Source organism: Typopeltis vanoorti, chromosome 9 (genome assembly GCF_054136105.1).
Source record: "Typopeltis vanoorti isolate ZY-2024b chromosome 9, IOZ_Tvanoo_1.0, whole genome shotgun sequence".
Taxonomy (NCBI): domain Eukaryota; kingdom Metazoa; phylum Arthropoda; class Arachnida; order Uropygi; family Thelyphonidae; genus Typopeltis; species Typopeltis vanoorti.
Genome location: NC_143557.1, coordinates 74,878,851 through 74,904,405, shown reverse-complemented (window position 1 = coordinate 74,904,405; position 25,555 = coordinate 74,878,851). Strand labels below are relative to the sequence as shown.

Here is a 25,555-nt window from a genome sequence, read left to right as displayed (position 1 = left end):
CTTTGCATTATGGTAGATACTAAGACAAGTCATCAGAACTTACTCCACCTTTACCTCGAGTTGTCCCAGTTCTGAAAATACTTCAGGTGCAAACTTTGTTTGCTTACACTTGGATAAAGGATTAAATCAAATATATAATTTGTAGTACAGCCAAGTGAAAAAACTTCCAACAACTATTTATAATCCAGAGAATTTTAATAAGATGTTGACACCTTTTGGCAACTGGTATATGGTGATATGACTTCTGCATTACTTCCACCTTGGTATCACCACCTCTGGGTCTGGCTCCTACTGATGAGATCTCAATAAAGGTCGAAACCGGTCTGGGTAGTGGCCCTTCCCTTAATGCATAGCATTATACATGTCTGTAAGGAGATGTGCTTTGCATTATGGAAGATACTAAGGCAAGTGATCAGAACTTACTCCACCTTTACCACGAGTTGCCCCAGTCCTGAAAATACTTCAGGTGCAAACTATGTTTGCTTATACTTAGATAAAGGATTAAACCAAATATATAATTGGTAGCATAGCCAAGTGAAAAAACTTCCATCAACATTTCAGCTACTCAGGCACAATTTTTAGTGAAGATGGTAAATTAAATATGGAAATAGACAGCAGAATCAACAAAGAAGGTATGGTAGGAAATCAACTGAATAAATTTATATGGAATAAGAGAGAAATTAGTCAAAACACTAAATTAGCTGCATACAAGACAGTGCTCAAACAAATTTTAACTGAATCTGAGAGATGGGTTAGAAAAAAACACTTGGCCAAAGACTAGAGACTGCAGATATGAGAGCCCTGAGAAAGATTTGGGGCGTGAACAGATGGCATCAATGGCAATATCATATTAAAAATGAAGATATTAGAAAAGAACTTGACATTTTTAGCATCGAGGAATGTGCTAGCAGAGCTAATCTCAGGTGGTATGGTCACTTAAACAGAATGGGAGAGGAAAGATTAGCAAAACAAGTGTTCTTTGATAGGTTGGCAGGAAGAAGATACAGAAGAAGAAGACCAAGATATAGATGGATTGATGTAATAAAGAGACAGAAATATAAGATTCAGTAACATTGGAGTCTTGACAGATAACAGATCAATTTGGAGGAAAACTGTTGATCAGAAGTTAGTAATAATGTTGCTTTTGCAAGTAGTGCTACCATAATTATCCTGTACACCACTAGAACATATCAGGAATTTGAGGATGTTTGTTTATATTCATATAATATCCCCAATTCTGGCATAAATTGTAATGAAACTTGAAACTGGGATCTTTAAATAAAATTTATCACGCAAGTTTAATTTTGTTTTAGATTACATTTTAAATACCAAACCTTGAAGACATTTAGTTGTATGTTTGATCTCTAGAGCAGGGTTTTTCCAGATTATGCAAAAAATAAATAAACAAATAATAATAATTCTAAGAATCCCATTAATGATTAATGTAATATAGGTTTACTATCTTTTATGGATCACTCACTCACTCTCTCACTCACACACATACACACACACACACACACACATAGCTATGCATTAATAAGCTATGGAAACATGGTCTAATGAAAGTATTTAACAGCTATCACTAACAAACTATAATTTCTTTCAAAAGTTGCTACCTAGTATCAAGGTTATATCATCAATGTGATGAACGGCCTTTTCAGACAGCTTCAAGCATTTTTAAGGTTTTAGATGAGAACAGCATTCTAAGATTGGATAAACATATGACTAATATAGTGTTAGCTGTACAGGTAAAAACTTGTATTTCAATAAAAGAGAGCAGTGAGATTTTTTTGAGGATAAGGCAGCTATGGATGTGATGTGATTTGACTGAGCCAAGAGTCCTGAGTATTATCAAGGTTCACAAGGTTGTCTTCACACATTTGAGCATTATAAGGCATTAGTTACAGAAGATCTTGAATCATTCCAAGAATGATTGTGTATTAAATTGTCAAAAATCAAGGTGTAAAAATTTGTAAAATAAGAGGAATGGAATATATTGTGACAAAAATATGGCTGAGATTTGAGGTTAGTCAGAGAAGGTCATTAATTTATAGTTTAAAGAGTGTGAATTAAAGTAGATAGACCTAGGGTGCTCTGAAGAAATGAAACATCCATAATGACACAGTGAATGACCTGGGAGAAAATTGGTGCTCAGTTGCAAGGGCTGTCATTAATTTGAATTTTTATGACACATTAGCAACCAAGACTATGATGTGCCAAGTCAAACTGTTAGTCAAAGCATTCGAATGGAACTATAGATAAATACATAAAAATATATGTAATGCTATAATATAAAATTAACATAAAAGTTCTAATAAAATATAAATATCATAAAGATAATATACTTTTGGCATTTGAATTAGAGCAAAGAGCAGTTGAGATACCCTGGTTTCACTGATGATGGAAGTTTCAGTGCATTAAATATAAGGATGGTCCAAGTACCAGGATAACAACCCAAAATATGAGTGAGAATTCTTCTTATGGGGGGGTCATTACTTGATCTTTTAATTTGGAGCAAATTTCCTTTCAGGAACATTGAGAAGATCCCACTCCGATATTACTCTTCTTGAAAAGTTCAACTTTTTATAGATGTTAAACACTGATTGATACCGGATGAAGAAGTTGCTCTGATTGTTTCTAGATGGATGTTTCAATGAGAATGTCTTCTGAACCCCCCCCCCCCCCAATTGATTTTGAGGATCCCACCCATCCTTCTAAACCCTTTTTAATAAAAGAAGGATAACATTTTTGGATCAAAATATTCACCAGTTGAATGTATAATTAGTAAAGTGATATATTTGTATAGAATATTTATATGGATATGAGAGTTCTGAGAAAGATTAGAGGAGTGAATGGATAGCATCAATGATAGAATCATGTTAAAAATGAGGATATTAGGAAGGAACTTGACATTGTTTATGTTCAGGAATATGTAAGCAGAGCTAATCTCAAGTAGTATGGTTCATTTAAACAAAATAATAGAGAATATGTTAACAAAACAGATATTTACCTGTTTTGCTAACCTTTATTTGGTGCTAGGATAGCAGGAAAAAGAACTTTAGAAGAATGAAATGTAAGATCTGACAATATCAGAGTCCATTAATTTGAAAGAAAATTGTCGATAGGAGGCTAGTAATGATATAAACTTATGTAGTACTATCATAATTTCCTGTATGCCCTTTGAGGGTACATATCAGGAATCTGATAATGATGGGTATATCTGTAGGTGACTGATGTTCTCTGTTTTTTTATGTGGTCTGTGTATTAGGTTGGTGTTTGTTGAGGGCCATAATAAACATGTGGAATAAAGATTCTCAAAAGGAGGAAGAATTCAGTCGAAGTTCCAGCCCATCACAGAGCCACATATGGATGTCCACTATCCAGCAAATAATGACCACAGGAAGGAGACTTATGGCAATGCTATTGATCTCCACAGGTAAGCCTACTAGCTGAATGATCCTGGCTGGACCTTCCAAGGACATCCATCTTGCTGAAGTAGAGATCAATGCAATGCAAGACTACTGGGATTCCCTTTCCAAATGGGTTGCACTACACAGCAATTATGGCAGTATGGTGTTGGACCCCAGTGATAGTAGTCTGGAAATTAGGACAGGAGAAGAAGAGCAAAGAATACTGGAAGAACAGATCATGATGAAAATTGAAAAGGGACAGTACTATCACTGGGAAATCTCTTCCATCACAAACAGGTGACTCATTTGCAAAGACAGGCCAGAAGATGACAGCATGGTAAGCAAGCCACTAGGACTCACACCTGATCTCATAAATATATGGCTGGAAAGTGCCACCACACAATTCTTCAAACCTTTCTGTAGCATGTCCAAAGGTGGATAATGCTGACTAGGAAATAGCTGTGGAATGAGAGTGGGAGAAACTATACAGGTAATCAGTAATTAATTGGTGGACTTTCAGATAACAAAAAGTTGGCTGTTGATGATTTTGTCCATTGTTTTTGAGAAGACTTAAGTGGAAGCATAGAGTAATAATTTTAACAGCCAACTTTTGTGTAATTTTTTTTGGTTGGTTGGCTCCATTCTGTTGGGTAAATTGCAGAGTATGATGCCTTGTAAAGACAATATACATGTATTTCTGAAGCAGAAACTTACAAATGTGCCTGGACTGATCTTTTGCAAGAATGATAAGAGCAGTCATGCAGTGAACTGTTCTGTACAGTGAGTGGTGATTTGCTCTGGTACACAAGGGTTGAAGAAGACTGTTGTATGGAGATCAGCCTTATTTGTGGTCTCACATGCAATTACACATGCTAGTAAACTAGCATACCATTGTATGCTAGTATTTATTTCTCTTTGTTTACTGTAAATATAATATCTTGCATTTCTCTGTTAGATAATCTTGTTGTGTTTGATATTTCAAACACACTATTTCAGCCTAAGCATACAACTTGCTAATAACCAATCTTTCAGATAATGGGACAATGGCAGATAAGTTTCATCACAAAGTGCTAGACTGTCATGCTATTTATTGGTGACTGATTGGCTTGATTTGGTTTAGCAAGATCATCAACTCTGAATTCATTGTCAATAGATTCATTATTATTATTTTTTAAATGTGAATCTCAGTCATGGAAGATTGTAAACCTCATATCCATGGGTTAAGGTTAGATATAAGTTTTATGTTCTGAAGACCAAATGTGATACTTTTCAAGCCATTTCCAGCTACAAATAAATAGAGTGGTAGTTTGATACTGGACAATGAAAATCATCCACTACTTAAAGACTTACACGTAAACAGTCTGTTGGCTGGAGAGTGGTGATGCTATGCACTCAATAAATCAAGCCAGCCAATAAATGCATAAATGAACAACATATTTACAACTAGTCATGAGAGGAATTTACATTAAAAGAAGATAATAATCCAAATGCCTAGACTTGAAAATTCACAAATTAGTGAGCACTTGTTAAGATGGTCAAAAGCCAAATTAAATTTACATTAATATGTTCAAGGCAGACTGTTTCCTGTACATGTTGTGTATTACGAGCGAACTTGCTTGCTGGACTGTATATCAAGTCCATCCACACTGTCCTACAGTCACAGGAAATACAATTAGACATTCTGTAAAAATAAAAATAGTGTGTGCACGCATGCACACACACCACTGTTATTGATTTCATTTGCCAAAGAACATTTTAAACCTTATAATATGACATATCACCTAAATTCTGCATCAAATAGTCATTCATATCAACAGGTTTTGAAATGCAAATTTTGCATCAAGCTTCACAATTTCTTATTTCTACTTTTTATCACTAAAAGTAAAAGGAGATTAAAGGATCAGTATATTTATTCTTGGATATAAATAAACAAAACCAAAGTTCTTTCTTTCTTTGGATTAAAAAAAAAATAATAATCTTTGAAACTTAGAATAAAATTCCCTCATCAATTATTTTAAAATAAGTTGTCAAGATGTGTATACTGTATTTAGTGCTAACATGACAAAGTTTCATGACAGCTGGGGCGTTGCCCGGTTAAACAAGGCCCCCCCGTTGCTTTCGCCAGGGAACCAGGGCGAACAGTGAAAAGTCAGCTACTGGAACAAATCTGAAAACACACCCCAACTCAACATCACCAGAGTTAAAGATCGGTACTATCAACATAAGAAGCCTGAATGGCAAAGAAATGGAGCTAGGCTGAGGAATTAGATAAGTATCAGATCGACATAATAGGGATGACTGAAACAAAAAAGACAAAAACTGGTGAGATCTTTCTGAGCAATAAATACAAAAAGGTTGTATTCAATCAATGACAATCAAGGAAAAGAAGAAGTAGCCATAATATTCAACACAAAATACGAGGCTAATCTTCTTGAATGGCAGGCAATCTCAAGTAGAGTAATGTGGGCAAATATCAGAATGGGGAACTGAACAATGAGACTTATTTGTGCCTATAGTCCCACAGAAGGTTCTACTAAGGTAGAAGTGGAGAAATTATTTGAGGCTCTAGAGAAAGCTACTGACACAATGAAAAAGGAAAAGTTGGTCCTTGTTGGGGATCTAAATAGCAGAGTAGGAAGTGATTGTCAGACATACAAAAATGTTTTGGGAAAATTTGGAGAAAAGAGCAAAGCTAATAATGGCAAATACCTGTTAGATTTCTGCTAAGGACATGGACTGGTTATTACTAACACCATGTTCCAACATAAAAATGTGCACAAATTCACATGGAGAAAAGAGGCAAGGAATAAGAAAAGTCTCAGTGACTATGTTATTGTTAATAGTGATGTTTTCTCCCTGGTGCAGGACACCAGAGTGTACAGAGGATTTGAAATTGGAAGTGATCACTATTTAATCTTGAGGAGGATAAAATTGAATTTCATATTGAAAAGAATAACATGTAAGAAGGTTTTAAAGCGAATAAAAGTTGAGCAGCTCTCAGATGTGAAGTGTAGACTAAAATACACAAAGATTATTGAAGGAAAAATGAAAGAGTTTGAGAACAGGAACCAAACCTTAGAGATTCAGTGGCAAGCCTTGAAGAAAACATTGATTGATTCTGCGAGAGAGGCATGTGGTGAGGTTGTCTGCAAGGATAGAAAAATCAGAACTCCATGGTGGACACAGGAAGTTAAAGAGGCAGTGATGGAAAAGAAAAAAGCATGTCAAAAGTTCCTGGCAAATAAGTCAGCTTGTGCTCTTAGAGAATACAGAGACAAATGCAAGAATGCTAAACACTGTGTAAAACTAGCTAAACAAAAGTCATGGGAGGACTTTGGCAATAATATAGAAAATAAATATCAAGAAGGTGGCAAAATATTCTGGAGGTTGTTGAAGAAGCTTAGGAATGGATGAAAGAGTGCTGTAAAAGGAGTTAGAGATGATAAAGGTGACATGAAAACAGGAGAAAAAGATATCCTTGAAGTATGGAGTAATTACTTTGAAACACTGCCCAGGCATACAGTCAGGAATACATATCCCTACTTAACCTGCTCCACAACTCCAATAACCTCATTAGCGGGGGATAGCCTTCTTGTTCTGGCCTGCAGTGCTCTTTTCAGCATTACTTTTCTTGTGCATTTTTGGCACTATTTTAAACTTATTGTTGAAACATCTTAATAAAAATATGCATAAACTGGAATATTATGATGCTCCCAAGCAGTGCAACTGTGTCCAGGTGAAATAGCTGTAAGAAGAGAACTGGTGGAGTTTGAAAGAGGCATTATAATAGGATGCATGTTGTGGGGCTATCTCTTCAGCAAACTATTGACAAATTGGGTCATCACAGGTCAACAATCAGTGATACCGTACTGAGATTGAAGTGCACAGAGTTAACTGCAAGTGCTACTTGCAGTGACTGACCCGCTACACTCACTGAATGTGACTTATGAACAATAATATGTAAAAAATCACTATTCATTGGCCGACAGGTTGAACATGGAGTTCCAGAAATTGACTGGAACACAAATCTGCACAAAACAATAAGAACTGAGGCTCGCAACATGGGTTTCCATGGCAGGATTGCAATATGCAAGCCCCACATTGGATGAACCAACATGCAGCAATGTGTTCAGTGGTGCGAAGAGCATGTAAAATGACATTTTACATGTCATGTGTCATGGAGCAACACCATCTACCAAGCAGATGGACAAACATAAGTGTGGAATGTTTGGTAAATGTCTCTTACTAGAGTGCGTAACCCCAACTATGAAATTCGGAGCTGGCAGTGTGATGGCGTGGGCCTGTTTTTCTTGGTTTGGGCTCGGTCCTCTGTTTGTAGTGACACGAACATTGAACTCCAAGAAGTATCTGCATATTCTGGACAATGATTCCTACCCTGTGACATTTCTATGGAACTGACAATTGTCTCTTTCAGCAAGACAATGCATCGTGTCAGAAGGCTGCTGCTATAACTGCATGGTTTGTGGACATGAACATCACCACGCTTGAATGGCTTCCACAGAGCACTGATCTCAACCCTAATGAACATCTGTGGATGAACTGGAGCATTGAGTGAGGTCAAGGGACATCTGCCCCCCACAACAGTCTAGGACCTCATTACATGCCTATAGGAAAAATGGTCCAAAATTACCATTTATCGCTATTGTGCACTTGTGGAAAGTATGTCCCCATAGAATTGCTAAGGTCATCACAGTGAAAGGAGATCCTACATCTTATTAAGGTGGGTGCAGTGGCTGTTTGTTCCTCACACTATGGTGTCTATTGACTTCTTTCCAAGCAGTGTATGAAGGTCTCAAACTCTTCTATAGTATGCCCACAGATTCGAGACCTTTCGGCACTTCTGCGCATGTTCACAAAAAGGAGAATCCATTTCAATAATAGGGTAATCAATCCGTCTTCTGGGATGAGTTGTTTATATTACACATTGGAAAATTAACTTCTCTTTTATGATCATTGTAGTTTTTAAAGTGGTAACTATTTTGCTTCTATAACAGTTGGAAAATTTTATCTATAAAGCATGTGATTTCGCATGTTGGCGACCAATTCATACGTCCTTCATTTCTTTCTCCCCTTCAGCATGAATAGGCTATTCTTGGCACCAAGCCAAGCGAAGTTCTACAAAGTGTGGGCATACTATAGCACCCAAGTATTATTTTTATGGTCAGTTCCATATAAGATACTTTCAAATTTCTGCCCATGTAATCCCCATAAAATTATAATTCCAAAATATATGATAACAATCACAATTGGGATATAATCATCTTGTTTCTCAGAATACTCTTCATTAGAATATGTTCCTTATACATATATCCAACTTCTAGTAGAAGGTTCTGAAATGTCCACATTGTGTGAGAAGTAAAAAATTATACTTCATTTACTTTCATTCAGTTGATAGGCTCACTTCATCGGGAGATTAAAGATGTTCCACAAAAGGTTTAAAAACTAGAGAGTGTAAACACAAAATATTGGAAACAAAGAATGTGATGGATTAAAAATTAATGAAGCTATATAATGTGGGCAAGAAGGAAAAAAGAGTTAATTGATCATCTCCATTATTATCCTAAGACCCTATGGAGTCAAAGACTTATCTAGGTGGTCCCTTTTGTCATACACACACACACAGCTCATCATACCATGCCTTAAACATATTCAAATTATCTGCATATACCATGCTCTAAGGCAACATATTCCAATCATTCACAACTCTCCATACAAAAAAATCTCCGAGGGGGGGAGGGGAGAATGACCTCATTCTTCTTCCCCATCTTTCACCATTTTATGAAAAACCTCTTCAACATTAATCCTGTAACAATCCCTTACAGTCTCTTTCATATCCTTCATCTTCCTCCTATCCACTTGACTGTAAATCATATCTTCTCAACCTTTCTTCATACTCAACATTCTAGAGAACAGAAACTACCATACTGTAAAGGTGCTCTAGACCTTTCCAATATCTCTTTATCCTTTCGAAAACCAAGTGACCAATTCTGTCCATATGTGGCCAAATCTCCTTACAATTTTGGCAGTGTGTCCTTTAAATTTTAGATCCTTATTCACCATCACCCCAAGATCTTTTATTTCCTCCCCTCCAACAATGTATCTCCACCAAGTGTAAATTCTACATCCCATCTTTGTTTTCCAAATTTTAAAACCTATTTAAATTTCATTTTTTTTTATGCACTGGGTAGTGGTGCACAGCATTTCAGAAATTTGCTTAATTTCTTACAAAACAGGTATGTTCAATATAAGGTTTTTCTGCTGAGTAATGAGTGGTTAATGATGATTGTGTGAAAGGGCAATTCAGACTTCTGTTGTCATTTCTTTCCAACCTCTTTGTTGTGTTCTGAGGATAGCTCTGGAATGTCCTATTTAATCAACACAGCAAATGCTGAAAGAGCAGTGAATTTTGCAGACCACCAAGATTCCTTAAGCAGTGGTGAATGGGGAGGGGGGAATAAGACAGTTTTGAGCAGAGTGAAAGCCACTTTTATGTCATAACTTCGAAGCAAAGATACAATTCTTTCAGTGACATTAAGAATGTTGGGAAGGATTACTGCATCTCTGAATTCTTGCTTGGTAGTCAACATCTTATGGGTTTCTAAAATCTTGATGACTGTTTTGAGCACATAACCATTAAGGGTTATGGTATGCTTAAGGTAATGAAATTCTTTGTTTTGCTTGCCCATGGTGCCAGAGATGTTCTAGGCTGTATTTCCTCATATCTTCTAATGGGGTGGTAATGGACTTTCTATACACTGAGAAATTCAGTATTTTTTACTTCAGATACTTCTAGAAGAATATATCTAGGAAAGGTAATGCTCTGCAGCTTTCAAGTTCAAGTGTGAATATATTGGGATGTAGGCCCTCATGAGTCTTTTGAATTGTTAAAAGCATCATATAATAATAATATAGCCACAGTATAATAACAATAAATAAATAAATGACTACTGTTATAATACTGGATATACAGTGCAATCTTATATAATTATATGTTGTACCTTCTTGTCTCTCCTGTATTTATTTTTTTATTTGGTTTCCTACCCATGCTTAATTTAAATTAAAATTTTATATTCCAAATTGTCATCTAATTACATTATAAATATTATTAATTTTAACAAATTTATTATTCAGTCTTTTTCTCCTTACTCAAGTTCAATATTTAGTAATGCTATATAATTAACAAATCAGCAAAAAAACAATAATGATGCACATTCATAGAAATATTCAAGTACTTGCTTCCACAACATATGCTACCTATTATCAAATAAGATCTAATGAAAATTCTTAAACAGCTTACCGACAGTACAATCTACTATGTCAATACTGCCTTTTTGTAGACTGCCTAGTGGCATTGCTTCTCCAGACTATAAAAATATTAATAAAAATGAGAAAGTATTAATGCATTTTTAATTACAATTTAATTATACAGCACATACACCACACCAAATAAGATATACAAAAGCTTCTATGATTTATATACATATAAATAATTTTTGGAATAATGGCTTCACACATATAAGAGAAAACTAAATATAATTTATTACTCCTATATATTTCGTTCAATATGTCATGATATTTTTTTAGGGATAAGGAGAAAAACTGGTAACATTTAAATTCTGAATACAAGAATGAGTAATACACTATTAGAGGAGGAAACATTATGACAGTTCAGAGAAGTGGGAAACTTGACCAAGATACATGATATTATATGCATGCTGTATGACTTGTTCTTGTATTTAGAATTTAAATGTTGTTACCAGTTTTAAGATTCGACACCTTTTGGTATCGCTCGGAAGCTCGTATGGGAAAGAATGACTTCTGCATCACTTCAACCTAGGTATTTACATCTGGGTCTGGCTCCCACTGACGAGACCTCAACAAAAGTCAAAACCGGTCTGGGTGGTTTTGGACTCCTTCCATTATGGACCTCCTTCCATAATGCATAGCATCATACATGTCCGCAAGGAGATGTGCTTTACATTATGGAAAATACTAAGGAAAGTGATCAGAACTTACTCCACCTTTACCACGAGTTGCCCCTGTCCTAAAAGGTTGCTTACGCTTGGATCCACAGAAACTTTTATAGTTTCTATATTCTGCACGAAACTCTTGTAGTTTCTACATTCAGCTGTGAAATAATGTTGGATTCAATATCAATTTAATTTGTATAATTTTGCATCGCCAAAGTGAAGCCTTTGGCTATATATATTTCAGTTATTACCAGTTTCAGTTGTTACCTGTCTTCTCCCTGAAAGACGTTCATGACATATTGAGCAAAATATAGGGGTAATAAATTATATTTAGTTTTCTCTTATATGTGTGTGAAGCTGTTATTCAAAAAAATATAGTATGTATAACATGCATGTCTCTATTAAACAACTAGTAATAAATAAGTAACAATGGTTCTGAAAAACAGATACAAAGTGAATAAGACATTAACATCATACACTATCAAGTCTTCTGTTATGTAACTTGCAAAAACTTATTTGCATAGCACATCTAAAAAATGTGCCAAAATCAAATTAATGAGGCCAGAAAACCTATGGCTCCTCTTTACTAGCAGTGTTCATTATAGAGAGATACAAAACATACATAATTAGACATAATTACTATACAGTAATTAGTGAAACTAAATGACATGGACTTGGTATAAGTAATAATTAAAGTATACTGTACAACACTGAAATTTCTTTTGCAGTTATCTTCTCAGTTGTAACATTCTCTTCTTGATCGCACTCCTTATCATCTTCTTCATATGCACGTTGTTCTTCAAGTTGAAGGAGATCATTCTTGCTTAACTGTTCTAAATGGGAATCGAGCAAGTTTCCTCAAATCTTCATTATCCAGTCATTAAATCCAAGTTCTTTTCCAATTTCTTCAATAATGGTAGATTTTGCACATGATAAACTAACATAGGCCTTGAGTTTAAAGCCTATGCAGTACCTCCTAATAAAAGCGTAAAAATAAATAAAAATAAAAGATGATCTTTAGATGCTTTGTATGCTGGTTGAGACGCTTCAGTTTTAGCTAGGAAAGTTTTTGCTGGCATATGCTTCCAAAAGAGACCAGTTTTGTCGACATCAAATATTTGCCAATTGCCATCATCCCCCTCCTGAATTATCCTTTGCAATTCTTCAGGAAACATGGCCACAGAATCTTTATCAGAACTAGCAGATTCTCCAATTATGCAGTCCAGCTCAATTTTTAAAACGGTCAAACCATCCTAAATTCACAGTAAAGCTTTCATATTCCTCTTGAAATTTGGTCTCTTTCAATGAGGTAAAACATAATGAGAGCTTTTGCCTGAATATTACCTGTACTAAGAGGTATTTGTTTTTGGTTATAATCGTCAATCCGGAGTGATAGAAAACGTTCCATTTCGATCATCAAATGGCTTCTATTTCAGGTGATCTGCATACTTAAAGAACCAATAGCAACTTTTCTTGTTCTTTGTATTCTTTGCTCTTATTTAATATAGTCAAAACTGTAGACTCGCTGTATCCCAAATCTTGCACAGTCATTGTATTATTAGCATCCTTTCATGTCTTACTGACTTCCAGCTTTTCCACTTGCTGCAGATTGGTGACAAAAAATTTTGCATAACGTAAAAAATCACATTAACTGATTAATCACTTGCTTAAAGCGGAAAATAGTATCATTTCACTCAATCGCGCTAACTGATTATCGCACATATCGAATTCGCATTAAGCGAGGTTTTCCTGTATACAATTTCGTGTCAAGTAGTATTATATGTTTCTCCGAGGAAGATGGTCTCATTATTTAGGTATTAGCCAGTAGAAACTCACCTGGAGAAAAGTAATCAGAATCAAAGTGATAACTGAAATTAGGAATGGTTAATCAGCAAAAGAAAGCCACAAAGTGTGGCAAGAAAATTTTTAACAATAGTAGATCATAAAAAGGAGATTCAAGGTTTTGTTTAGCAAATTTCTGGCATGAAGTATCAGATCTGACAAATGCACATGCTGCTCTTCTTATGGAATGACTTTGTATAAAGTATAGGTGTTGGATAGTTAAGTGACATTATGAGGAATAAGTGGTGGTGGGGCATGTGATTAATGTTTATACCGAGGCCACAAATGCTGGTAAAGCATATGTGAAAGTTTTTTAAGAGTAGTTTTGCTGTTTTTGTGATGTGTTTGGTAATTTTTTGTGAACATTCATAATCCAAGTAAAGCTTTCTTGAATAATCTCGTGGGAGATTTTGATCTTACTAAAATACCAGCTAAAATCTTAGGATTTAAATCACCTTCATGTTAAAATGTTTTATCCCCTATGAGTGGAAACCTTTTGCAATGATGATAATGGAAATGCTAGGATGAAAACATGATCCTGAAGAGAATGCCGTTTGTTTATACACCTCCGAATTAAAAAATTAGAATACTCAAAGAAAATGTGTTGAATGATTTGCATTTCTAATTAATTGCATAGAAAATAATTATTACCAAATATGAATTAGCATCATCTAAATCTATGTACTTTGTGGATTATATAACTATACTGCTCAAAACAATTAGGGGCTATTTTGGTTTTCTTGTAAATTATCAAGTTATAATAATAATTTACAATTGTAACACATTTATTTTAAAATATTCTTAATATACAACAGTGTAGGATGTGCAACTGCGTACAGAATCATGTTAAGACTTGTCGAAACGTATCTTAGCCATATTAGCAGGTCGGGGGGGGGGTATAAAAGCGTGGCTTGTTGTGCTCACTTCCACACTGCATAATTATCACTTCAATTGTAAATGTGTGTCGCCTACCACCCATTATTTTGTTAAAAATGGCAGAGCAACATGATATCCTGGAATCCATGGCATGGAGAGCCATTGGTTGATTAGAAGCTGGACAAATGCAGCAAGTTGTCACTCAAGTGTGTCATGTATTTCAAAGCACAATTTTTGTGACTTTGAATTGCTTTCTGGAGACGGGAAATGTTTGAAATTGTCTTCATGCTACAGGTTTATATGCTCGAAGACCAATGGTTTGCATTCCACTTACTGCAGATCACAAAAGAGCCCCAAGAATTTGGGCACAGGAACAGCGCAATTGGACAAATGAGGATTGGGCTCGTGTATTTTTTAGTGACGAGTCCAGATTCAATCTGCAACCAGATAACTGACATTCCAAAAATAATCCATGGTTTGTTCGTGAAAGACCCTAACATCAAGGTGGGAGTTTGATGGTATGGGCTGGAATAAGTATAGGTGGCTATACTGATCTCTATTTTATCAGAAATGGTTCCTTAAAAGCCCAAAGGTCTTGCGATGAGATTTTGGAACCTACAGTTTGTCCATATGCTGCTGCAATTGGCCAAGAATTCATTTTTATGGATGACAATGCCTGTCCACACCGTGCAAATTTGGTACAATCGTGGTCTGAGGAAGAAGGTATTGAATGAATGGACTGGCCTGCCTGTTCACCAGATTGTAATCCAACAAACATGCTTGGGAAGTTTTAGGTAGGCCTGTTTCTGCTCGACTGGTGCCACCACAATCGCTTCAAGAGCTTGAAATTGCTCTCACTAAAGAGTGGGAAATATCCCACAAGATGTGTTTCATCATCTTGTCTGGTCCATGCAATCAAGATGTACCGCTGTTTTGGCTGTTAATGGAGACCATACACCCTATTAAAAATCAACAGAAGCGTTTTTGGCTATTCTTATTAAAATTATTTCACGGTAAAATGTATAATTTGTTAAATTTGTAATAAACAGCGATTATTTAAACAACTTTTCATTAATCACACCCTGTCCATAAGTAAGAAATATTTATTCATGTATAAAGTACCCAATAGTTATAATTATTTGCATAAATTTATAATTATCCAGCAGAAACTAAAATATCCACTAATTGTTTTGAGCAGTGTATGTAAACACACAAAAATGTAATATAAATTACATTTATATTACATTTTATTAAATAACTGTTATTTGAAAACATTCGCAAAATTAGAATAATTTTTAACGTGGTTCAAAATATTAGAATAATGCAAACATAAATGCACAAAAATTACAGTCAAAGGGAAACAACATAATTCGTACTTTGCTGCATCCCCTTAGCTTTATGGCCTTTCATAAATTGATGGACATATTATTTACTAGCCGTTCACAGTCTTTTTTTTTCATCAAAACATGCCCATATGGTCTGCAGACAAACAATTTCATTTTTGTTTCTTAGGGCAACTTCTTGAAAACGTTTCTTCATAATTCCCCTCAAATTCACAATGGGTTTAAATCTGGTGAGTTTTCCGGCTAAAGAATTACACTGATTTGCCTTTCTTTGAACCATCTAGTGGTGGTCTTGGAAGTGTGACAAGAAGCTGAATCTTGCTGAAAAAGGAAATCATCACATAAATCTTTCAATGGTGGTAACATGAAGTACTCAAAAATTTCTTGGTAAATTTTGAAATCGACTCTTTTATATATAATACACAGCCTACCTGGACCCTCTGTGGTCATAGTCCCGAGGGGGTGGAAAGAGGGTAAAATAGTTCCACTGCATAAAGGAGGTTCCAAGACTGCTATTGCAAATTACTGACTGATCAGCATATCAGGAGTTGTTGTCGAGGTCTTGGAGAAAGTAGTCAAGAGAAAAATACAGGAATGGATAGATGAAAATGGGATACTGTATGGGGGACAGCATGGATCTGTGAAGGGTAGATCATGCCTCAGTAACTTTCTCCCATTTTATAACACAGTGGCTGAGGATAAGGGTAATGGGCTTACAGTCATACTGCTGGACCTTGCTAAGGCCTTCGACAGGATACCACATGGAATTCTAATCAGCAAACTGCAGCATATAGAGATGGATATAGGATTGGTAAGATGGATAGGAGGATGGTTGATGGAGAGATATCAGAGAGTGGTTTATTCAGGAGTAGAGTCCAAAAGATGGCCTGTGACTAGTGGTGTGCCAAAGGGTTCTGTTCTTGGACCACTACTTTTCAATTTGTTCATTAACGACATAGGAAAAGATCTGAGAGGAAGTGTTCATTTGTTTCCACTTCCTCTCAAATCCTTTCCTATATCGTTAATGAACAAATTGAAAAGTAGTGGTCCAAGAACAGAACCCTTTGGCACACCACTAGTCACAGGCTGTCTTTTGGACTCTACTCCTGAATGATTCAAAGTTGGGTAGAGCAATAGTGAATGCACATGTCAAAATTTTGCAGGATGATTTGGATAGATTGGAGGACTAGGCTAAGGAGAATGGATGTCAATTTAATGTGGCAAAATGTAAGGTTATGCATTTGGGGATGAAAAGATTAGCAGCAGTATACCACATTGGTGGAACTGTACTCCAGGAGATTGACGAGGCCAGGGATTTGGGAGTGTTGGTGGATAGGGAGTTGAAGTTTAGGGGGGCACATTGCAAAAGTGGCTAAATCAGCTCATCAAATCACTTGGTTACTGAAGAATACTTTTACGAACAGAGACAAGCAAGTTATTGTTTTTCTGTATTGAGCATTGATAAGACCCCCATCTTGACTACTTTTTGGGCACCAGGTTTTCTTTTTGATGAGGAGGAGGTGGAGAGGATCCAGAGGTGAGTGACCAAGATGATAGCAGGTCTATGGAATGAAGCTTATGAGAAAAGGTTGAAGATTTGTGGGTTGTAGAAATTGGTTGATAGGTGGAAAAGGGGTGCTATGATTGAGACATTCAAATTATTGAAGGGTTTCTATAAGATTAATTCAGAGGATATTTTTGAGAACAGCACTGGTGGTGGGAGGACTAAGGGCCATCCATGGAAACTGGGCAAGAATGTGGTTAGCAAGGGTAGGTTTTTTTACTTGGAGAGTGGTAAATGAGTGGAATAAGCTGCCAGAGTCTGTTGTGGGTGCTGTGTGAATGTTGAATAGTTGTTCTTGACATGATGTTAGGGCCTCCCTCAATGAGTCTAAGGACTCCTTGGAGTTATTAGAGTTGCCTGTAATAATAATACAAGTCCATACCATGACAGAGGTTGCAAATTTCACTGAACGTTTCATGCATTCTTTATCAAATGCTACTTGCTTAAGATGCCAAACACGTATCCCTTGATAACCATGAGACAAACAAAACATACTTTCATCACTAAAAAATACATTTTTTCAGATCCTCTTAACCCAACAACAGTCTTTGCTTACACTATCACATTCTAGTTGCCTTTTGCTTGGAATTCGTAAGTGGCTTCATCTTAGGCACATGCGATTTAAAACCCAAGTTGTGAAGTCGTATCGACGTCATAGATTAGACACATTCACATGTAGTTTGTTCCATCTCCTGTGAAAATGCCTTACCCTTTGGAAGCTGTTTTTCTTCACAATATTTTTCAATTTCCTCTCATCTCTTGATGGAGTTATTATTTTGAAACCTCCTGTTATCAGAATGCTGTCTCAATACTCTACTCACACTTGCTTGAGAACATCATTAGCTATAAACTGTTGAGTTTAGCCTTCTTTGCATAGAGACGCCATACGAAACTTCTTAGCTTCCAATATGTCACTCGTTCAACCCATGTTTAGCACCATGATTAACTGAAATCTATGCGCAAACGATTCCTCATACATGAGTCAGTCCTGCAGCTACCGAGATATATGCTACTTCTATTCTCTCCTCAAAAGCAACCAGAAAAATTTGGCATATTCTAATATTTTGAACCACGTTAAAAATTATTCTAATTCTGCGAATGTTTTCAAATAACAGTTTACTTATAATTTATATTACATTTTTGTGTTTACATGGTTATATAATCTGCAAGGTACATAGATTTAGATGATGCCAATTCATATTTGATAATAAAGTAGCCATCCCCATCCGCAGAGAATATGTTCGAAGAAACCCCACAGATACCTGAAACCGTGGATAGTACCAAACCCTATACGTACCATGTTTTTACCTGTACATACATACATATACCTATGATAAAATTTAATTTATAAACTGGGCACAGTAAGAGATTAACAACAATAACTAATAATAAAACAGATTATAACAACATGCTGTAATAAAAGTTATGTGAATGGAATCTCAGCATGGGTGTTTTTTTTATTATTATTATTTATTTATTTATTATTTTATGAAGTTCAGAACTTTCACCTTTTTCACTTAAAAGGGAGCACTTTAAGGCTTCTCTTTGGTATATTTGAATTGCCAGCATCATTAAGTAAAATAAGGTTACTCGAACACAAGCACTGCAATACCATGACAGTCAATCTGATAACCAAGAACTACTCTGAACGGCATGCAATTTAAAACTTATGAATCGTATATTACTAAAAGAAAGAAAGAGCCATACAGCTCCATTTCGGTGATGTAAAATTATATAATCAAAGTGGATATTAGATCCAACATTATTTCAAAGTCGAATGTTTTGTAGAAACTATGAAAGTTTCATAAGTTGACCTGAGTGTTTACAAGAATATAATCCTCGGCAAATCCGAGTTGCCTTAGCTACTAAGTCAAGTAGAGCAAGCAAAGGCAACTTGGGGATGCCGAGGATCGTATTCTCATACACTCTCAGTTCCCTGAAAAATTTTGTAAAGAATAATAAATAAATAAATAAAAATAGACATTTTCATGGCCCAAAAAAGCTGCATATTTAAGGAGAGTTCATCATCAAATTCCTCATCAAATTTACAAAATTATCATATAGGCATCTAAATGGAGTCAGAAGACTCTCGTGGAAGACCCTATACTGACACATTAACCATTATTATTATTATTGTATGGGCACTTCTTAAAAGTCCAAAGCTTCATCAGAGGAGATGCAAATTATCCACACAATCTGTTATCTCTCTCCATGAACCAATTAACAGTCAAAGCACTCATAACTGACTCTGGCAACCTATTCTACTCATTCACAACTCTTCAAACAAAAAAATATAGTCCTCACACTCCTACTAACCATGCTTTTATTCAACTTCCAGAGATGACCTCTTGTCTGGCTCCTCTGGCCAAGTGCCTGAAATATTTCCCCTTGCATCAATCCTATAAAACTCTTTAAGTAGCTTAAATGTTTCCATCATATCCCCCTCTTTCTTCTCCTGTCAACCAACTTCTGCAATCCACACATCCTCAATCTATCCTCATATGAAACATTCCACAGGCCACTTACCATCCTGGTTGCTTGCCTTCCAATCTTCCCCACCACTTCCACATCCTTCACAAAACCTAGGAGACAAGACCTGAGCACAGTAATCCAGATGAGGATGTATCAAGGCCTTATAAAGTGGAATAACAACTTCCTTATCTCTAGTTGTGTGCTCTTCAATAACCAAGTAATTTTATGAGCTACTTTTGCAACTTTAGCAATATGTTCACTAAACTGTAAGCCTCTATCTACCACCACCCCTAAATCTCTAGCTTCATCTATTTACTGGAGTACAGTTCCATCAATGTGGAACACAGCTTGTAACCTATTTATCCCAAAATGCATAACTTTACATTTCTCCACATTAAACTCACACCCATCATCTTTTGTCCATACTGACAGCTTATTAAAATCTTCCTGCAAGCTCTCCTTATCATCTTGATTAACTATTACTCTGCTAATTTTGTATTATCAGCAAACTGAATATTTCCTTTCAGTCATTTCCTATATCATTTATGTACAAATTAAACAGTGTTTCCGCACTGAACCTCCTTGTGGCATACTACTACTAGTCACATTTTCACCTTGATTCTGAATACCACTTTTTGATATCTGTCCAGTAGCGGCCTTCTTATCAACATAACCAGTGTCATATCCATCCCCATTTGTTCTAATTTGATTAACAGAATTCCATGTGGTATTCTGTCAAATGCCTTTGCAAAATCCAGCAGAATTATTGTGTAGCCATTTTTCCTTTATCCAACTCTGCTGTTACTGTATTATAAAAAGACAGTACATTACTAAGACATGACTGACCATTCACAAAGCCATGCTGCACCTCAGAATAATATTCTTTCTTTTAAGTCCTTTCTTTTAAGCTTACACGGTGATCCGAATGCATTTTTGAAAATTATGAAGACAACTACCGTGTTTGAATAAAAACTTTAGTTTAATATAACTAAAATCTACATTCGATGTTTTGACCTTTATGTCAAGGTCATCTTCTGGAGCATACAACTATACAGAGAAAACAAACTACACTATATTCAAACTGGTTTGTTAAAGATACTGACCAACTGCTACAACAATTGTTGGCCAGACCTCTGGTGAGAAAAAAAAAAAAAATTATACATCAATGCTCGAGTTCTATTATTAGTGTTATCTGTTGGTTGTAGAAATATGTTGGGTGCAACAACAAGTATCTATCTATATACATACATATATTGACATCATGATTATACTTGTACATTCCAGCCAGTTGGTACGGAATGGTTTCTAATACTAGCTGAAGATTGGCTAGAGTCCTGACTTATGTTGGATCTTATATATTAGGTAGGCTTAATGTGTGCCATCCAGATCCTTGGAATTTTCATGCCATCTTTATTGTTGATATTTGGGTAGTTTATCAGGATTTCGCAGGCTTCCTTAAATTTCCTTTCATACCAGGTTTATGTGTGGTGTAAAGAGCGGGTGCTTTTCCAGTTGATTTGGTGTAAGGTGTTGAGCACGTGGTCTGAGAGGCCTGCTTCACAATTTTTTTTTTCTCACCTGAGGTCTGGCCAACAAATGTTGTAGCGGTTGGTCAGCATCTTTAACAAACCAGTTTGAATGTAGTGTAGCTTGTTTTCTGTGTATAGTTGTATGCTCCAGAAGATGACCTTGACATAAAGGTCGAAACATCGAATGTAGATTTTAGTAATATTAAACTAAAGATTTTATTCAAACACGGTAGTTGTCTCCATAATTTTCAAAAATACATCAGAATAATATTTTTATCTACCCATTCTTGAATTTTCTTTTTGACTAATTTTTCCAGTAGTTTTATCATCACACCTGAGATACTGGTTGGTCTAATTACCACTTAGCTAAGAAATTAGTGGCAACACTCAAGGAGTTGGTAGGTCATTCCCCCTCCTACATAAAAAACACACAACACTTTATAAACAAAATTAAAAACATAACACTTGACAAAGACGACCTATTAGTCAGTTTCGATGTTTCTGCCCTTTTCACTAATGTCCCCATCAATGACACAATTCTCCTACTACAGAACAAATTTACGACAGACATTACGGCCCTTTTTTCCCACGTACTACGTCCGGTTACTTCATGTGGCAAAACAAATTTTACCTACAGAAAGAAGGCACAGCCATGGGCTCACCACTATTCCCCCCCCCCCCCAATTGCTAATTTCTACATGGAAACCTTTGAGCAAAGGGCTCTTGATTCCGCCATGCTTAGACTGACAGTCCGGCTTAGATATGTTGACGACGTGTTCGCGATCTGGCCGCACAGGCAACAAACACTAAACACATTCCTTAGCCACCTGAACAAACAACACGAATGCATATAATTTACCATCGAAATCGAAAATCAAAATTTGCTCCCATTCCTAGACACACTAGTCACACGTCTTCCTTTAGGCAGTCTATCCTTCATGGTCTACCGAAAACCGACACACACTGGCCAATACATACCACCACCCATCACAAAAATATCGAGTCATTAACACCCTGAAAAATAGAGCTACAACAATTTGCTCTAACCAGCAATCCCTGAAACAAGAACTAAAAATAATCAGCGACACATTCATAAATAATGGCTATAACAAAAATACTATTAATAAAATACTCCATAAAACAACAACAAAAACGAATCTAGATTACAGTAAAACCATAGCCATCCCATACATTAAAGGGTTATCGGAAAAAATCAACAGAATCCTGCAACATTATAACCTCAATGCCACCTTTAAAACACCCACTAAACTTAAAACCATATTCAACTCCTCTAAGGATCCTCTCCTCCCATTAGCACATCCTGGAGTCTATTGCATCCACTGCACCTGTAACTTACTGTACATTGGTGAAACAGGACAAACAATCCCTATACGCAAGAAAGAACACATTAGACACATTAAATATAACCATTATGGTGAAGCAGGCCTCTCAGACCATGCGCTCAACACCTTACACCAAATCCACTGGAAAAGCACCCGCTCTTTACACCACACAAAAACCTGGTATGAAAGGAAATTTAAGGAAGCCTGCGAAATCCTGATAAACCACCCAAACATCAACAATAAAGATGGCATGAAAATTCCAAAGATCTGGATGGCACACATTCAGCCTACCTAATATATAAGATCCAACATAAGTCAGGACTCTAGCCAATCTTCAGCTAGTATTAGAAACCATTCCATACCAACTGGCTGGAATGTACAAGTATAATCATGATGTCAATATATGTATATAGATAGATACTTGTTGTTGCACCCAATGTATTTCTACAACCAACAGATAACACTAATAATAGGACTCTAGCGCTGATGTATAATTTTTTTTTTTTTTTCCTCACCTGAGGTCTGGCCAACAATTGTTGTAGCAGTTGGTCAGTATCTTTAACAAACCAGTTTGAATGTAGTGTAGCTTGTTTTCTGTGTATAGTTGTATGCTCCAGAAGATGACCTTGACATAAAGGCCAAAACGTCGAATGTAGATTTTAGCTATATTAAACTAAAGTTTTTATTCAAACACGGAAGTTGTCTCCATAATTTTCAAAAATGCATCAGAATAATATTCTTATCTACCCATTCTTGAATTCTCTTTTTGACTAATTTTTCCAGTAGTTTTACCACCACACCTGAGGTGCTGGTTGGTCTATGATTTGCTACTGGTCTTAGAACTTCTCTTATGCAAGGGAATTATTCTGTCCTCTTTCCATCCCCTTGGAACTTTACCAGAACTGAGACTTAAATTAAAGAGCCTAGTCAGAGGCATCACCAGTTGCCTTGCACATTCTCACAAAACCCAAGATGATATATTCCATTTAATTGAACAGCTACATTTACATCGAGTTTCTGCAATACCAATACCCTAAGAACCTCCGTTCCCACGTCAGTCTCTGTCACACATGTACAGCAGTAATTCAACTATTTTATCTGCTTCTCTCACCTCGTGACTGTCAGCACTCATTAAGGTTAATCTTCCATAGTCATTCTTCCTCTTACTTGCCACATAATGAAAAAAAAAAAAAAAAAAACCCTCTGAGATTTCCTTTGGCCTGCTCGGCTAGATTCATCTTGTGATCTGATTTTCCTTGCTTACCATGCTTGTCACCTTTCTTGCCTGAGCCTTGTACTGTTCACGAGTACGTTGGTCACCTTTCTCCTTATATACCTTCCACGGCATTTTCTTCTTCTCCAGGTAATGCTTAATGACATTACTCATCCATCTAACTCTGATTATTCCCAGAATATCTACCATGCCTCTTCTTAAACTCATTCACAGATGAAGCACTCCATTCCACTTATTCACCACCATCCAAGCAAAAAATCTAGTCCTAACATCCTTGTTAACAACACTCTTACACAATTTCCAGAGGTAATTCTCATAATACAGGAAAACATTCTATTCTATTAATACATGAAAACATTATATAATTTAAACAAGTTTCTTATAAAAAAATTATAAAAAGATAGTAAATTACTAAGGCATGACTAACCCTTCACAAAGCCATGCTGCACCTCAGAATCATATTCTTTACTAACTTAAGAGTCATATTTTTTAGAATATGATTCTTAAGTTAGTAATGATGTAAACAATCATATTCTTTACATCATTACTAACTCCCAATTGACAATTTTTCTCCAAATAAGACTGTTATCTGTCAAGACTTCAATATTATCAGATCACATATTTTGTTCTTCTAAGGCACTTCTTAACTTATCAATCCACCAAGACTGCGGTCTTCCTCTGGGTCTTTATCCACCCCATCATGGCAAAAAATATGTCTTGCTAACCTTTCCTCTTGCATTCTGTTTAACTGACCTGCCACCTGAGATTAGCTCCGCTAACACTTTCCTGAATGCTAAAAATATAAGATCTTTCCTAATATACTTGTTTATAATATGATTCTCCATTGCTGCCATCTGTTTAATCCCTTAATCTTTCACAGAACTCTGATATCTGTGGTCTTCAGTCTTTTAAGTGTTTTATTTCTACCCTAGCTCTCAGATCCATAAGTTAAAATTGGTCTGAACTGTCTTGTATATAACAAGTTTAGTTTTCTAACTAAATTCTTTCTTTTATCATACAAATTATTTGTTGAATCCCTACTATACTGAATTTGTAATTGTGTTGTCTATTTCTATATTTAATTTGCAATCTTTAATAAAATTCGTGCCTAAATAGGAAATATTTTACTTGTTCTACACATTCTTTTCCATTTAGGATGTAGTGTTGTTTGATGTGCAGTGATGATTGATGTTTCAATGTTTCTGTCTATTTTCATTGTCTTTTTATTGCTCAATTTTCATACCAAATTTACTACAACAGTTATGTCATTTGGTTATGACACTGTGCAGATTTGTAATGGATTTATTTAGGAGTATAATATAACATCTGCACAAGAAAACAGTTGAGATTAACATCTACAATTTTGATATTAGGTTTAATGCCACTTTCCTTCATAATGTAATCTATGCAGAAGATGAATAACAGTGGAGATAATTTACACCCAGACCATCTAGGATATTCTGGATGTCTGGAATAATTACTTCAAAAGACTACTAAATGAACCAAGCAGTAGCAGCACGATATTAGAAATTTTTCAAGAGGAATGCAAAGAGGAGTACATTTCAATACTTGACATACAAAAAGAAGTCAAAAACTTGAAATGTGAAAAGACAGCTGTGTATTCAACCAGAAATGCTTAAGTATGGAGGTATAAAAGTTTTGCAGTGGTCACACTGCATAATTCAGAGGGCCTGGTGAGAAAATCAAATTCCTAATGATCAGAGTAGAGTTCTCATAGTACCCATCTGTAAAAAAAAGGGAGGAATAAAGCTGAATGTGAGAATTACAGAGGAATTTCTCTACAAGTGTTCCAGGTAAGATTTATGTAAGAATGCTTGAACAGAAGTTGAGAAAGACTGTGGAAGATAAACTTGGAGAAGAACAAGCTGGGTTCAGACCAAACAGAGGTTGTCAAGATCAGATTTTCACTTTAAGACAAATAGTTGAGAAA

At 35.8% G+C, this 25,555-nt stretch overlaps 1 protein-coding gene across 1 annotated transcript in view; it reads right to left on the bottom strand.

The window, feature by feature from the left end:
* sl (small wing phospholipase C gamma 1) overlaps positions 1-25,555 on the bottom strand; it is a 546,737-nt gene that overhangs the window by 151,414 nt on the left and 369,768 nt on the right. The window contains exon 21 of the mRNA XM_090398565.1: positions 10,729-10,795. Within this exon, the coding sequence (XP_090254691.1) occupies positions 10,729-10,795 (67 nt within the window). The remainder of the gene's footprint in view (positions 1-10,728; positions 10,796-25,555) is intronic.